The following is a 13,065-nucleotide window of genomic DNA, read 5'->3' as shown; positions in this document are numbered from 1 at the left end:
TATAATTTAAAAAATTACTTTTAGAAATCTGGACAAATAAATATACAAATTCAAAAGAATTTGGATGTTCGTTTATCCAAGTTCATTTTGAACTTGATTTATAAATATATATATTATTTTTTGCTAACATGGTAGTGCTAATCATTAACCATTGCTAATGTGGATCACTACGTCCAACTCAGTGGTCATTAATAGTCGCTAGCAAGAGTGTTAGGATTTAACGATCAACTGTTAAATTTAACGGTTAAAAAACTTAAGTGATTAATGCGAAATGGTCAAAAGGGTTTATTTGTTTTTTGAAAATACTTTATGGGATTTTATACCATTAGGCCTAATTAGAAGAATTTTATAAATAAATAAACATTATTTTAATTAAAAATTATTATATAAAAATCAATCAAGATAAAAAAAATAGAACAATGATTAATGATTAATTAATGAAGTAAAATATTTATGTTTTGATTTAAAATTTAGTTAATAAATAAACTTTAAGGAATTTGGATATTTTCCTATTATAGAATAAGCTTTTTTCACTTTTTTTGTCAATGTATTCCATAAATTCCGGTACTTGATTATAGGAAATTCACTCTTATGCCTTCACAAAAATTCAACATTTTTTTTGTCAATTTCCTTTGTTCGATGAGGTGGGTTCGAGTGTGTTGAAACACATTATCCTCCTATTTATAGGATAGGGATGGACTATAGGTAATTCTAAGCATGATGTAAAAAAAACACTATTTTATTTTCATATCCAATCTTGAAAAATAGAACAAAAGAAAAGAAGATGTGAAAATTATAAGACAAGGACATGTAAAAGTTTATTAATTTTATTATTCAATTAGTATTTCTATCTATAATAAAAGTGAATTTTGACAGTCCAACGAGAATTGACAAAATAATTCCGTAAATTTATGACTTTTTTATATAAAAAGGGAATTCATCAATTATCCACACATGGTGTGGGACACGCCATTATCAATAATTTCATTTCATTAGAATTATATGTGAGGTAATAAAAGTTTTTAAAAAAAATATTAAACACCATTATTTTACATAACCATATAAAAGAAATTTAAGTACAATAACATGTGAAAAATTTTATAATACAAATAAAATACATTAGAATTAAATCAATACAAAATATTGTAGACAACGAACTTATGACATGTGGATATCATAGAATCAAAGAATCACGTACCGTATTTACTCATGATACTCAAGTTCATAACATCTCAACAACTTATCATTAGCTAGTATAAAAGGAAATTTTGAATCTAAGTAAAAAATGATTATTTTATATACTAGAAAAATACAATTTAATCCTTAATGGAAAGGTGTCATCCAAATCATGGAAAAACACATAATTGTAATGTGTATGAGCAAAGTACATAATAAAATTTCCCTTCCCCAAAAAATCTCAAACTTTCACTATATATACCCCATACCATATCAAGCTTCTTCATCCAAGCCCCTTCTTCCATCTTCACTCCACATTTCACACTCTTTTTCAACTTTCTCTTCTTCTCTTTGTTTTAAAGAGGGGCTGGAGTTTTAGCCAAAGAAAACTCCATGGCTAAACTTGTTGCTACTTTCTTCTTGGCTCTCATTGCCATCTCCATGGTTCAAACTTTGGTGGGTACCTTTCCTTTTTTTTTTTTGGTTCACTTTACATGGAAAAATTGAAAGAAAAGTTGCACAAAGCTGATATATTTGGTTTTATCTTCAATGTAGGTTATGGCATCACATGGACATGGTGGTCACCATTATGATAACGTAAATACTAAAGCCTTGAAAAATGTCTTTTTTTGAAGGAAGAAACTAAAAAGTTGTTTTTTTTTTCACACATTACTGATTTGTTTGTTTCTCGGGAAAATTTTCCACTTGCAGAAACGTTATGGACCTGGAAGTCTCAAGCCTTACCGTAAGTTTAATCATAAATTTCTGACTTTTGATTTTTCCTTACTAAAAAGATCTGATCTGAAACCATTGAAGAATGGTGAAAAGATTTTGTTGAAACCAACAACATATATTGAACCTTTTTTCTTCTTTTGATTGAATGAAATGACCAGAATGTCCATCTCAGTGCACAAGGAGGTGTAGCCAGACACAGTACCATAAACCATGCATGTTCTTCTGTCAGAAATGTTGCAGGACATGCCTTTGTGTTCCTCCAGGGTATTATGGGAACAAACAAGTTTGCCCTTGCTACAACAACTGGAAAACCAAGGAAGGAGGCCCCAAATGCCCTTAAATTACTCAAAAGAAGACCCTTTTTTTTTTACATTATTATCCCTATAAATTTCCTATTTGAAATTCAAGTCATTTAAGCATAAGGTTGCACTGTAATACTAACTATATATTTTATGTTGTTAGTTGTTACTAGTGGTTTAAGTGTTTTGTTTTTTTGTACCAAATTGTCACTCCATTAAAATGAGAGTGGCTAAACTTTGCTCTATTTTATTAATGAAGATGGTGTTGTTTAATTACAACCTCTGGACCCATTTTTGGAAAATGGCAAATCTTAGATCTCAAAATAAAAAAGAGAACAATGTAAACACATTCAAACTGACCCCAACAATGGTGGGTGTGGGAAACTGGTGTTGGCAGGCTTTCAATTATGGCTCTCTTTTTACAGCTTTGAATTTAAGACCAATTTGAAAACATCTTTGAATGAGATTAAAAGCACAAGGTTTTTTCCTCTTTTCCCAATTCTCTGCCTAACATTTTTGCATGAATTATGGTTTTGTGCGGAGTAACTGATTGAGAGTGTAATTTTTATAAAGGATATATTTTGATTTAATGTGTAATTATATAAATGAATTTTAATTTGATGTAATTATACACGTGAAACTTTAATTATTATTCAAATGTATATTTGAAACTTTAATTTTGATTTAATTAAGTACATTTAAAGAAATAAATACATCAATTTATTTTATATTGAAAAATATAATTATTTATGTATGCAATATATAAATATAAAATGATATTATATCAATAATTGTGTTAATAATTTACAAGAATTAGATCAAATCAAAATTTTATATATACAATTGCACATTAAACTATAATTCATGTATAGTTTTGGGATTTATCCCTTTTTGTAATTATAAAGAAATGTAATTCCCTAAACGTGTTTGGGTGATAGAATGTAATTACATTGTAATTTCTCATGTCATGTTTGATAATATAAATTATAATTACACGGTTACATAATTTATATTTATAAAAAATATTAATTACTATAAAAATAATTTCTAAAAAAATTACAAAAATTAAAATCAAATCATCAGATGTATTATGTTAGTCTAAAAAATTAATTGATAATACAATTACTAATAAAAATAAACATCATATGCAATTTTACCTAATTGTTCTAGTGCATACTTGTTGGATTTTCCTTCTTTAATATTTAACATATTTATTAGTCAGTGACCAAGTTCACCTGAAGTTGAATCTGCATCATTAAGATTATCAGTATCTCCTTCTTCTATGTACTTTTCAAAATAAGAATCATTTCAATTCCACTTATGATTGAAGTTATGAAACATGTAACATGCTAATACGATCCAACCTTATTTTTAATGCTATACTAAGGTGAAGTTATAAATATGAGAAATTTTTTAGAACAAATGTCTTCTCAACCACATTTCGAATGTCATAAATTAAAGAGTTCGTGAGTTGTCTATAATGCTTGTGTCTGGCATGATTCTCTCAAATGATATCATATTTCACAATATGATGCAACAAAATATTTTATATTTTCATAATTAGCATCGACTTGATAATATTTGGGTTCACAATTCAAATAGTCTGTAACTAAAAACTTATATAAATTTAATTTGAAGAAAGACTTATGCTAAGTTATATATCTTTTTATAATACGTAAATTAAATAAAAAATAATATAAAATTTATAATATATAACCATTATAAAAAAAATTATATATTGTCCAACATCTTTCATAACACTTTTTATAAATGATATAATTTTTTCATAACTTTATAAAGCTTTTTTACAAATAAGTTATGATAAAAAAATTATAGCACTATTTTTTTATAAATAAATATATTATTTTATAATGGATGCATTAACACATAAATAAGTTATGGCATTAACACATAAATAAGTTATGTCCATACTTCTTGATCATAAATTTTTATAAATAAATATATTATAACACTTTTATAACGTAACTTTTTGGGTATAATTTTAGAAAATTTTAGGATTTAAATAATATAATTTTTTTGTTATAACTTTATAAAACACAAATCATTTTCATAATATGATTTTTTAGGATTTTTAGTATAAGCATTTTTTTTGTTATAATCATATCAAACACTCATATGTGTTCATGTTTATAATATAATTTTTATAACTTGTATAAAAAAACTTTTTAAAATTAGATTTGGGTGTAATTACTTGTGTAATTACTTCAACTCTCACCCTTCCCTTAAGAATTGGAAAGTGTGATTGGGTGGGACTCATCAGTTAAAATGATTACCCAAACATGCCACCCTTTACAATTACAAGTAATTACACCCAAATCTAATTACTAAGGGTCAGTTTAGGAATGTTTTTTAAGAATATTTTTGGGACAAAAGTATTCCTAAACAAACTACACTTTGAGAGAAAAAGTACTTCTCTCAAGTCAAAAATTGGCCCAAAAATATTTTTTTCAAAAGTTGCAAATTTTAACTTTTCCTCAAAAGTGTTTTTTTTTCAAAAGTACATTTAAGAAACTTTCCTAAATTAGGCCTAAATAACTTTTCAAACATTAACTAAAAATAAAAGGTAGATAAATGTGAACAGGGGTTATCATTTATGGTTTGCCTCTTTGAGCGATGTAATTTGATTAAATTTTTATTCGGTAAAAACACCTCTGTGATCCTTTTCAATTTTGATATTAAATAAATTGGTCTCTTTAAAAAAAACATAACAATTTGATCTCTATTGATTCTGAAAGTGAGTAACTAAGGATGATTAATCACTACATTAATGTTTTCCGTCAATTATACACAATTTTTATTGATAAAATAACAAATTTAGCATTGATGTTTATATATCCTATGTAAATGTTACAAGCTAAATTTGTTAAATCAAAACCAAAATGATAGAATATGTAAATGTTGAAGACTGAATTTGTTAAAACAAGACCAAATTGACAGAATATGTAAACTTTAAGGGTAAATTTGTTATTATACTAATGAAAAATATGTACAATCAAATAAAAATGTTAACGTTGTAAGTAATTGTCCTTAGTTTCCCACTTTCAAAATTGATAGGGATTAAATTGTTTTAATTTTTTTTGAGAGGGACCAATTTGCTTAACATTGAAATTGAGAGAGACCAAAAATGTCTTTTAACTTTGTACTTCTTTGTCATTTAACTGCCAATAATTAGGCGTTGTTGGTGTTGGCCAAAAAGAAATTAGGCATTATGGGTAAAAGTACAGGTTATACTACTTGTCATGTTTTTATATTGGTTAAAATGTGATATTATTCTTTTTACTTTTATAGAATTTGTTATTTAGTCCTCTTGTACTTTAAAAGTTAAATATTAAATTGTCTTACTTTTTCAATCTAAAAACTCTAGCTCAGTCATTAAAATGGTTACCAATGTTAAAAAAATTGCCTTTTCAAAATTAAATCTTCATAGAATTACTTGCTCACTTTTGTAGTAGATGAACTTATTTGCTTTTAAGCCCATAGTGCAAGGATTCACTAGAGAATTTAACCGAAAACGTTAAGATCCCAGAAAAATAACTTTTCATTCTTTAATTGTTGAGACATGTTTAGAGATTTTGAAGCTAAATTAAGTTGATGAATAATTCACAACAGAAATATGAGGTAAAAGTATGGTGGAAGTTTTTTACTAGAAGTTAAATTGTATTTTATTTTTTTATTAGAAAAAAAGAGAGTAAATTAGTTATTGTATATTAGATTAAGGAGTAAACTGGTCATTTTTATTAAAATTTTCATCTATTTTTACTGTTAAAAACTTGTGTGGCCGATAAAATACACATAACTATCATGTGTACCTCATTCTAATGTACAAAGATTAGTTTTTTAATAGTTAAAATGAATGAAATTTTAACTGATAGATTAGTTTGCTCTTTGACTTAATGCACAATGATTAATTTATCTATATTTTGAGTAAAATAAAATAAAATATAATCTAACTCTTAATGTTAAGGTCTCTATAATATTTTTACCGAAATCTCGATTCCCCACCATTTCTGTAACTCAAAACAAACCATTAATTCTTTGAAAATGTTAATGAAGATTTGGTATGAATGAAAAGATGAAAACCAACATACCAATATAAGGTGTTTCAGTGAAGCAAATTCCAATTAGTGTTTTACAGGAAGATTCTTCAGTCTGGTGAGGAATATCGGTAAAGCATGTGAGGTATAATTATTAAGAACTGCATGCCAATTAAAGAAGTAAAAATAATCATGATGAAAAATATATACCTTCTGTGAAATTGATGAAAAATATCTTACGATGCTCCCATTCTTATTCTTTTTCTTGAAATACTCCCATTCAACACTATATCCGAATTTCACCCTCTAAACGTTCTTTAAATAGAAAAAAAAATACTGTTAGATGGGTCAACTCTCTTTCGAAATCTCATCGGTTAAGTAGTTGATCACACTTTCAAATAGTGGAGGTATTGTGCTTAAGGTGTTTGTATTGGTTTTAACCTCGGGTTTTATCTCCCGACTCCAAAAAGATCCTAATGGATTCACGAAGTTTAAGAAGCACCTAACCATCAAGGAAATGTTTAGCATTTGGCCTTGATGGGATTCGAAGTCATACCTTTAAATGGCATTACCGGTAAGAACACTACCACTTAGCTTTAAGGGTGTGGGTTTGAACTCCACCAAAGCCAAATACTAAACATTTTTTTGGTGGCGAGGTACTCTCCAAACTTCGTAAATTCGTTGGGTTCTTCTTGGAGTCAGGAGACAAAACCCAAGTTTAAATCAAGCATAAACACCCCGAGCACCATACCTCCACTGTTTGAGGACTCGATCGGCTACTATATTGTCGACACTTCAAAAACTTCTCCAAAAAGAGAGCTAACCCCCTTAACAAATACGAAATTCACCCTTAATGTTTATTGTTTTCATTTAGGCCCTTAACTTTTTTTTCCTTCATTCTCTTAATAACTAAATCGACTATTGAATTGGCCAAACCACTGATTTCTAATTCAATCGGTTTGACCGTCAGTCTAATAAAAATTAAATAAAAAATTTAAAATCATAAAAAATAATTATAAAATTATAAAATTACATCAATCGTCAAGTTTTTTTGTCCCACTTTCGTTTTTTAATCAATTTTGAGCAGTTCGCTTAAAGGTGGATTCAACCCCTATGTTTTGGACTAGTATATTTACTGATTTGATTTGATTCAAGTAGCACAAATTCTCACTCATAATATTTTCAAATAAGGCCGAAGATAAGGAAATCATTAGTTAAATAGCAACCAACTTTTTATCTAATGTGACATGACACATCAATTAATGACTTTGCTAACGGGTGTGAGGCGTCATCAACGACATGATATTTTAAGTTAAATTTATAAAAGAAAATTTATTTTTTAAAAAAATTATAAGAAATTATTAAAAATTATAAAAACTATAAAATGAAAAAAATGAAAATTTTATAAAAAATAAAAATTGTAAAAATGTATAAAAAAACTTTAAAAGATATTGGAATTTTTTTAAAAACTATAAAAAATTAATATTCTAAAATTATAAATATTCAAAAAAAGTATGAATTTTTTTATAAAAGTAAAAAAAAATTAACTAACATATTTAAATAGCAAATGAAAGAAATAATAACTAACAAAGATATTCATTACATATAATTATTGGGAAAATATTTGGAATATTGCCAGTGGAGTTTTTAGACTTTACAAATAGGGGCAGGATGATGATAAGTGTTCTATAAAGTATAATAAATATATTAAAAAAACTAAAATATATGGTTATAGTGTACAGCAAGCTGAGCTTTGGGCTATTTATGACGGTCTTCAATTAGTATGGGAGGCTAATTGGGAAAATGTTATTGTTGAGACTGATTGTACTCTACCTATCAAAGATGTCCATGGCGATATCACAGGGTATTGATTTGCCATAATTTAATATGATAAATTAGGTTTTCCTGTTATACTTAAGGAGTTTATTCTCAAGCAAAGTAACGTATTTTTCGTAATTTTTATATTTTAAGTTAATAAGTGTAAATGTCTCGTTTTTACTCATTTTTGTGACCCAATTTGATCAATAATGCCACTGGGGGCCCTAACGTGTGGTTGAGTGGTATAGGGATGTGTTGGAGGTTGAAAACGAGTGAAAACGACACCAAAAGAAAGGGTATCGCGATATCCAAACCTTGGAATCGCGATACCTCCAATAGACTTGAAGATTGAAGACCACCCTTCAGTGGTATCGCGATATCCACTCTAAAAAAAGACCCCCAAGTTTGAAACTAACCGGGGTATCGCAATATCCTTTACTTGAGTATCACAATACCGATATCATGAGGGAACAAAGCTGGACAAAAAGGGTAGTCTTTGTCCACCCGATGCACCAATCACACAAGGCCCGCGTAGGGAAAATTTGGGCAACGGAGTTTCATCAGCCATCAGCTTAAAACAACCAATTTTGGCTGAGGAGAGAAGAGACACACATTAGTTTAGTTTTTAGTTTTAGTTTCTCTAGGTTTTCTCTTAGCTTTTCCGCAACTTTTCTAGGGTTTTTATTTTCTCTTCTCCTTTCTTAGTTTTAGAGTTTATTTTTCTGCAATTCCTTCTTGTTCTTAGTGTTAGTTAAGTTAGTTATCATTGTAACTTAGGTTTATTTGCACTTTCAGTCCATGTACCTTGGTTGTAAGACATATCTAGTTTTAGTTTAATGTATTTCAATTTCTTTTACTTTAAATCAATTAAAGTTTGTTCCTTTTATGTTTATTACTTAAGATTTTCTTGTTAATTGCCTTTAGTTTCATATTCTTTTAATTTTCTTGCATAAAAATCTGAACTTTTATCTTTTTCTTAAGCTTTACTTTAATGGCTTCTTTATTTTTCATTTCCAAGTTCATTAGCTTTATTTTCAGCATGAGTAGCTAAACTTTAAAGGGTGTTGGTTGATGAAGATGTGGGTAAGTTGATTATTTTTGGACAAGGGATGAAATCGTAATAAATTCGACTAAATCGAATAGACCTAAAAACTTAAGAATTGACGCCCCTAAGGGAATATCTAAACAAGTGAGACCGAGAGGTAATCTTGTAGTGCACAAATTCATTAGTCTCGGATTAACCGGTGAGATTGAGAGATAAACTAGATTAGTTTGTCTAAATTGGTGAAATTGAGATCAAGAGATAAAATTGAGCCACTTAGTAATTTAAGTGATTTAAGAACTTCATTCGAAGACTGACAAATCATATTAAAATCAACCAACCACTGTTAATTATTTATTAGTTATAATCTCATAGTTTTGTACTCTTTATAACTCCAAAAAAAAAAAGCACAAATCCATCAAAATGGAAGCTCATATCATTATCAACATTCTTCAAAGAAAGTTGTCACAATCCAAGATTCTAATGCCACCAAATATTATGAATCTCATGTTCGCTGCGTAACATGTTGAGTTTTTATCATGACATTTTTATTTTTATTGAAAAACAAAATAAATTTGTTCACTTTTTGTTTAAGAAAGACATTTCAACGTTAAGAACAAGAAGAAACAAGATCGTACTTTGATAAGTTTGGCAATCACGTCGTTGATTTCACCAATGATAAACGTTGCCTTCTTATTTACTAAAATTATTTTAATGAATATGTCAAAGAAGAAGTCTAATGGAATCATTAGACTTGATTGAATCCTACTTAGATTTTGTAGGCTATTTAGAAGTTTTTTCTAGTTAAATTATTTAGACATGCCTTTAGATAGGTATAGTCAGCCTTAGGGATTTTATTTAATAAAATTGTGATTTGAGAGTTTTTCTTTTACGTATTCTTAAAAACTTTTTTATCTCGATTTTAATAGGAGGATTAATAAGATACTTTTGTTGTTCTTGCTGGAAACCAATTCCATAGGAATCAATTGGACAACCTTTGCGCATCTTAATCCATATTCCATTTTATTTATCTTTGTTCTTTGAATTGTGGAGTTCATTTTTGTTTTATTCAAAACTTCTAAGTCACCAATCGTTTTACTTGGGATTCAAGAAAGCCATTTAAACCGCAAATCATTCCTATCTTTCTTGAACTTCAAACTTGATCTTTATTATATTTTCTTTAAATTTGAAACTTATATTGATTTAATTCAAATCTAACAAGAAGGTGATGTTTTTATAGTTTGTTATGGTACTTCCCATTATCGACCCGAAACCTAAATATAACTTAAATGTTTACCCGCGACCGAGCCTAGGCTCTACAAGGTGGATACATTAAGGGCTTACAAGCCAAGTTCACATGTCCTTGGGTGTTCACAGGCAGAGGATGCAAAGTCAAACAAGTTGACTGACGAACATGTGTTAAGTCTAGGACAATATACATGTCAACATGCATGGAGCCTATCTAGGACGTCATTTCGATGAATAGTAACTGTATCTTATAAATACCCAATTCCCCCTATCATGAGGACACATAACAAAATACTCAACAATAGTAAATTTATAAGATATTACATAGCAAATTTATAAGGATTTAATTTAATTTAATTTGATTTGATTTTTTTCCTTTTAAAATAAACCATAGTATGTGTATATATTTTTTTCTTAGATTTTTTAACCTTAGAAATCTTTAATTTATGCTAATATCTCTTTTAGGCATAAGAGAAAATAACTCTAGGTTGATTAATTGAAATTTATTTCTAATTAAAACCCCTACTGTTGCATTAAGTTGCTCTATGGACCCTTTAGTAGATTTGACTCTAATTTGGTAGATTTATGTCGTCTTATTTCTAGAATTGCATGCAACTCCATTTAATTATGCAATATTTAATCACAAGAAGGGTCTATTCAATCTCAAACTTATGTCCATCAAACATGAATTAACACTCTAGAATTGTTAACCCAAGAATAATAAAACATCCATAGTTGAAAACAAATAAACTAAGATTTTATTACATAAAAATAGAAATCAAACAATAGAATCTATCCCAGGGTTCATCTCCCTTGGTATTAAGAGAATTAGTTAATAATAGCAAGAGTAAACAAAAAATACAATATAACCATTAGAATAAAAGAAATCCATGACAACTCCCTTGAAAATCAACTTGGACTCTTAAATCTGTGGAAAATTGCTTGAAGATTGGCTTCAATGGTGTTCTCAAGGTAATTTTCATGCTCTCCCTTGGTGGCTGCCTTTATTTCCTTTTATTTCCCTATTTACATCCTTTTAAAACGCTAAAACCCTTGAAAATCGTAACTTTTAGTTGTTAGTGCTCACATTTCTCAATATCGACACAGCTCGAACACACAGTCCTATGGATTCACGGCCGTGTGAATTGCCTATATGAAAATCTACTGTATGTGGACAGCTTTCGAAATGCTCCAATGTTCTAATTTCCACCTTTTTTTACTCATATTACTCTCAAACGCCCTATTAAGCATCAAAACATGAATATAAAAGATTATGAGTATATAATTCACAATTAATACCACATAATCACTCAAAATGCACTAAGGATGAGGTTAAAATACGTTACTTTTGACATTTATCAGGACACATGTGGTGATAGAATTGTTTAAGATCTACTTTTTATATAAATAATATTGAAATTATAAACATTGATGTATCGAATTATGTAAAAGTAAAGTTTGAAGATTAAATTTTAAATTTCAACATAGTATAGGGATCAAATTTGAAATTTAAATATTTTTCGTAATCTAAATAAAAAGACCAAAATTGAATTTTAATAATTTTATATTTATAATGAAAAGAAAAGAAAAACCTTAGATAAGGGTCAAAAGAAGGAAAGTTTCAATGCCTTTCATAGTAATATAGATTATATTTTGGTTGAATTTAATGAGTTGTTGCTATGCTTGGATTGTGTTGTGCCAACTTTTAAGATATACACCAACATTAATTTTACATATAATTACTTCTACTAACTACAAATTATAGATGTTGGCACCATTTTTTGGATGAAAAACGGGGTCGACTTGGGTTTTGATGAAAACGAAAAAAACGGGAGTCGCCACCAATCCTTTTTGGGGTGTGATTGGGTCACCTTGGAAAGAGGTTGTTTTTAATAAATAATTTGATCTTATTAAAACAACGGTTTTGGTCTACGAAATTTAGGAAACGGGTTCGGGAGTCGGTTACGTACGAGGAAGGGTTAGCACCCTCGTAACGCCCAGAAATTGGTACCTAGTTGATTATCTAATGTCTTGATGTCGAAAATTGAGAACTTAAAAGAATTAAAAAATACGATCCTAGCATTAAAGTTTTGGAAAAAGAAATATATTTCACGTTAATCGAGGAAGAGAATCATATCCAGTAAGTTAGAATACAATGTCTCAAACTCCCGATACGCGAATAAAAAAAATGCTTATTTAAAAGATATTTTAGCCATCTCGGATTTAAAATGAGATCACGACCAGTAAGTTAGGACGCGACTCTTTTTAAGATCCCGGGATCATTTAAAATTTGAGCTTGAAAAGATTCGTGCATTTAGATTTATCGAGAAAAACGAAACCCAGTAAGTTAGGGCACGATTTTCTCGGTTCCAAACACGAAATGTTATTTTTTTGAAAAAATAAATTTTGTTATATCGAGTAAAAATAAAGCACAAAATCATAGTGAAAGCAAATTACATTATTTATGCATAGCAAGATCATAATGAACATGAAAATATAAAAACGATGCAAACAATAGCAATTAATTTGAACGATCAAATTTATAACATACAAAATAACACAATATATAAAAAAACGAATAAATTTAAATCATCCATTCAAAATAATGACAAAAATGAAATAAATAAGTAGCAAACACAATTAAGTATAAAAAGATATATATAGACATGAGCTAAAATATGTGTATACATGA

The 13,065-nt window shown here is 28.4% G+C and overlaps 1 protein-coding gene across 1 annotated transcript; it reads left to right on the top strand.

The window, feature by feature from the left end:
• The first annotated feature begins 1,292 nt into the window (after positions 1–1,292).
• Positions 1,293–2,489, top strand: LOC107892384 (gibberellin-regulated protein 4). Its single transcript, XM_016817462.2, has 4 exons — positions 1,293–1,632; positions 1,732–1,773; positions 1,888–1,921; positions 2,070–2,489. Exons 1-4 carry the CDS (start codon positions 1,570–1,572, stop codon positions 2,249–2,251), a joined length of 321 nt encoding a protein of 106 aa, XP_016672951.1. The 5' UTR covers positions 1,293–1,569; the 3' UTR covers positions 2,252–2,489.
• Positions 2,490–13,065: the final 10,576 nt, after the last annotated feature.

The sequence above is a fragment of the Gossypium hirsutum genome, chromosome D09 (genome assembly GCF_007990345.1).
Source record: "Gossypium hirsutum isolate 1008001.06 chromosome D09, Gossypium_hirsutum_v2.1, whole genome shotgun sequence".
NCBI classification, from domain to species: Eukaryota; Viridiplantae; Streptophyta; class Magnoliopsida; order Malvales; family Malvaceae; genus Gossypium; species Gossypium hirsutum.
The sequence above is the reverse complement of the archived record's forward strand: the minus strand, read 5'-3'. Positions and strand labels throughout refer to the sequence as shown.